This window comes from Folsomia candida, unplaced genomic scaffold (assembly GCF_002217175.1).
Source record: "Folsomia candida strain VU population unplaced genomic scaffold, ASM221717v1 Fcan01_Sc005, whole genome shotgun sequence".
Lineage (NCBI taxonomy): Eukaryota > Metazoa > Arthropoda > Collembola > Entomobryomorpha > Isotomidae > Folsomia > Folsomia candida.
The window spans coordinates 7,162,769-7,166,484 of NW_019091197.1; the positions used below are offsets into that span (position 1 = coordinate 7,162,769).

The 3,716-nt window shown below is 38.0% G+C and overlaps 1 protein-coding gene across 2 annotated transcripts; it reads right to left on the bottom strand.

The window, feature by feature from the left end:
* On the bottom strand, nt 1-3,477 carry LOC110849803. Of its 2 annotated transcripts, XM_035852318.1 has the most exons (5): nt 3,126-3,476; nt 2,847-3,023; nt 2,478-2,733; nt 2,286-2,411; nt 1-925 (listed from the first exon to the last, which is right to left on the bottom strand). In XM_035852318.1, the coding sequence occupies exons 2-5, from the start codon at nt 2,850-2,852 to the stop codon at nt 87-89; spliced, it is 1,227 nt and encodes a 408-aa protein (XP_035708211.1). In that variant the 5' UTR covers nt 2,853-3,023; nt 3,126-3,476; the 3' UTR covers nt 1-86. The 2 variants fall into 2 exon arrangements, with proteins under 2 accessions (XP_035708211.1, XP_035708212.1); XM_035852319.1 differs by lacking the exon at nt 2,286-2,411 and having other exon boundaries at nt 3,126-3,477.
* Nucleotides 3,478-3,716: the final 239 nt, after the last annotated feature.

Consider the following 3,716-nt stretch of genomic DNA (forward strand, 5'->3'; position numbering starts at 1 on the left):
TCTCGGAAATAATGAATTGTTTATTTAAAAATTTGCTGGATCTTGCTCGATCGCATAACTTTTTCAAGCATAAAATGTATATAAAGCTAGAAATAGGGTTTGTAAATATATCCCACGAAAAGTACAAACATCAGCAACAAGAATGGAAAGGCCGTATCCGATGTAAATTTTGCCAATAGAATTTTCGACACGCGTTTCAAAACCTTCCTTACAGGATTTGGACTGTCCACTAGCAAAGTGGATGGCACGGTGATGATTAATTGTAACAAATTTTCTGGAAGCTCGATGATATCGTCAAGTTCTCTAAGTTTTTTAATTTGTCCAGCCGCCCAAGTATAACAGTTATGACCTACTTCATCTTTATAAGAGTGTGCACTGCTTTGAGCAAGAAGGCTTTCACTGCCAGCTACATTAAAGGGTGGCGGATTTCTCCAGGATTCTAAAACGTTTTGTATAAGCTTGTTCGCAATGTCTTTTCTAATCATCCATTTTTCGCCCACTGGTTTTGTATTTGTTAATCGCATCAGCGCCTTAATGCCAAAGTGCAGCAGGGGAGAACCCAATTCATCCTTGTTACCGAATGCAGCATCAATTTGAACTTTCCCTTTGTAAAGTCCAGGATTTTTGATGTCATCTTTGTGTTGGGTGACAAAATCGAAAAAGAACGTTTTATTTTGTTCGCCCTCTCGGCCTTCAAGTACGAGGAAGGAATGCTGTGGATGCTTTGCTTCTTCTGGGCGACGGATTAACCATAGAACCCAAATGTCTTCGGTAATCATCAATTTTGAGTCGAGTTCACTTCTTCGGTGTGGTAGAGGGCTATTCGTCTGTGAATCCGGTTCGTCTCGGAGGCGTTGGGAATTGGCGATTTGGTTTTGTTGTGGGATTGTGCTGCTGCTCCCTGGTCTTCGCTGGTCTTGATTTCCTGTGATCATTCGTTCAAAAGCTTGGGTTAGGATTTGATTGCAAATTTATCAAAAATAATTGGCATGGTATATATCGAGCGGAAGGGGACAATTTATTTTGGAAACACAGAAATTGCAAAATAATGCCCAGCATAGAGGAGTAAGATGCTCGCAGGTTCTGAGCTCAAGATTTTTATATGTAGGACGTCTTTATGAGTGTGCACAAAGTGAAGGAGGTTTAAACTCCTTGACCTCTTTTATGTTCGCCAGACAAACTTAAAGGTGCGAAAACCAACCATCAACTAAAACACAGCTTCATCGGATTTTGATAATTTGACATTTCCTTAATCGCAAATAGTTGCTTTATCATATCGAACAGCATTTCAGCTTTTCTGAAAATTTTCTGAAGAGAGTGTTGAAAAATTGTTAAATTTAAAAAAAAGTTGAGTTTGTTAAGGATATGATTATTTCATAATAAACTAGCTGCGGACAAGTTTTCTATACAATCGGGTCGGGTTTTGAGTGGGTGGATTTTAGGATTGTCCGATCCGTCTCATCTCTAAAATCCACCACACAATTCAAGACGTTCGTAAGTCCCATCCCATCTTAATTTTCATTTCACTAATTTCCACTTCTACGCATCAAAATATGGGCAAAATGTAAATATTAGACGGTCACTTGATAACGTTTTTTACACTTTTGGGTAGGGTTTGACTAACGCAAGTGGAACAATGGGGTCAAATCCTTCAAGACCTTTTCTGCATTCATAGAGCCCTGGCCAGAGTATGCAAAAAGGCGCTTTTTTGGGAAAAAATTCATGCCTTTTTGGCGTTTTGCTTTTTTCATTGCCCAATTGCCTTTTTGCCCGTTTGATGCCTTTTTGCCTTTTTCCGTATGTTCCTATGGGACACTGCCTAACAATTTTGCTGCGTACTAGGTAACAACATAATTCTCTTTCTATTTATATTTTTCTGAATCGTTACCAACTTTTCACTTCCACACAAATACTCCACAAGATTATTTTCTCACATGCTCATGATAATTATAAGCATTTATGAATATTTATATACCTCAGGATGTGTATAACTTGTTTTATGGTGTCCAAAATTATTCAGATCGCTCAAATCAACATAATTAAATTGTTCACTTGTCTACAAATCCGGTGAATTATACAAGATTACAGGTTACATATCATACGATCATATAATCACATTGCCCCGATTTTACCAAAAAGGCAAAAAGGCATTTCGGGCAATCGGGAATGCCCAAAATCCATGTGCCTAATAGGCAAAAAGGCATTTTAGGCACGACATGCCTTTTTGCCCTTGGACACTCTGGCCCTGGCACATCAAATGGGCAGCAAAATTTGGCGCTGACAACCTCTGACTCCCTTCCGTCCCCCTAAAGCATTGAAATTTTCCAGGGTCCGCACTGGAGGTGCGACCGCTTCTAAATCCGTCGGAATTGGGGCGGGACCCAATTCTACAATCCTGGCTTGTATGCGTTCTAAAATTAATTAATTAAGACTGACATTTATTTCATTGGATTAGAATCGAATTATATTTATCCCACCTGCGGCATCCAAATTTTTTAACGACTTCAAAATACTGACAAGTTGTTCCACCGTAGCACTACTTGCGTTGATTTTTTGCCAAGCCTGCAAACCTTTGTGCACTTTATCCCAGGCTAAATCATAATTTTTATTTATATCTGAAATCGTATAGTCACTGAGGCCCAGCTGCCAGAAAAATCGATGTAAGTCATTAGTAAAGTATGCACTCTCGAGTAAAGTGTCTACCGCGAGAGTAGTATTAACCAATCGAGTCAACTATAAATTAATAATGTAATGAATTAAATACGTCTCTTAAAATAAGCGTAATTATTGCTCCAATAAATATATCAAACATATATAAAATACGTATTTATTTGGATAGAACTTACCTTCATTCCTAGTCAATTTTTAGATATTCAAAGAAACTGTTGCGTTTAGAATTTGCTTGGAGACACGATGCATAAAATGGCGATTAGGTGCGGCCTGAAGCGAGTAGAGATAGTTGTGCAGAATAGTAAGAATGCAAAATAGAGTAAGCCTGCCTGCCAGGCAATTGACGTAATCCGCTGAAATAATTGTTTGATTCGAGATAACTAATCGACAATAGTTTAACTGATAAAACTCGAATAACGAAAACATTTTTATTGAATTAATTTAATTCGACTTACTCTCAAACCCCTGAAATAATGGGGAGCGCGAAATTAAAATCTCCCAGGATATTCACAATTTTAGGTTAATTGATATCAAATTTGATTAATACTAAATTTCCAAATGACACCATCCCTTCATATCAGATTTAACGGATATGTATTTGCATCCGAAGAGGAGAAAACACTTCACTCGTTTTATATTTACTTCTCGCCAGATGCAATATCTATGTCAAACAAGCTGACCAGTAAATTTGGAAAGCGTAAAATTTGCTCACATCAGGGGGCGTTTTCTCCCCTCCGGATGCAAATTTGCAGATAGTGTCTGTTGTAAATTTCATATCGATTAAATTTGCAATCCGTTGACATTGACAATTTTGGTCAAGATCTGAAACCATACGGTGGGCGACTTCTATTGAAAGCTTATCATATTCATGGTTGCTAATCTAATCAGTTCATTGAATTGAGCTTCCAACTCTGGCTACGGTAGGCATGCTTGTGTAAAGCCATAAAACGTTGACCAATCCCGACACAATTATGTATGATTCACAGTGACGTCGGTCGTTGCCAAACTACTGATAACTTATCAGTGATAATTGTGTCTACAATTTC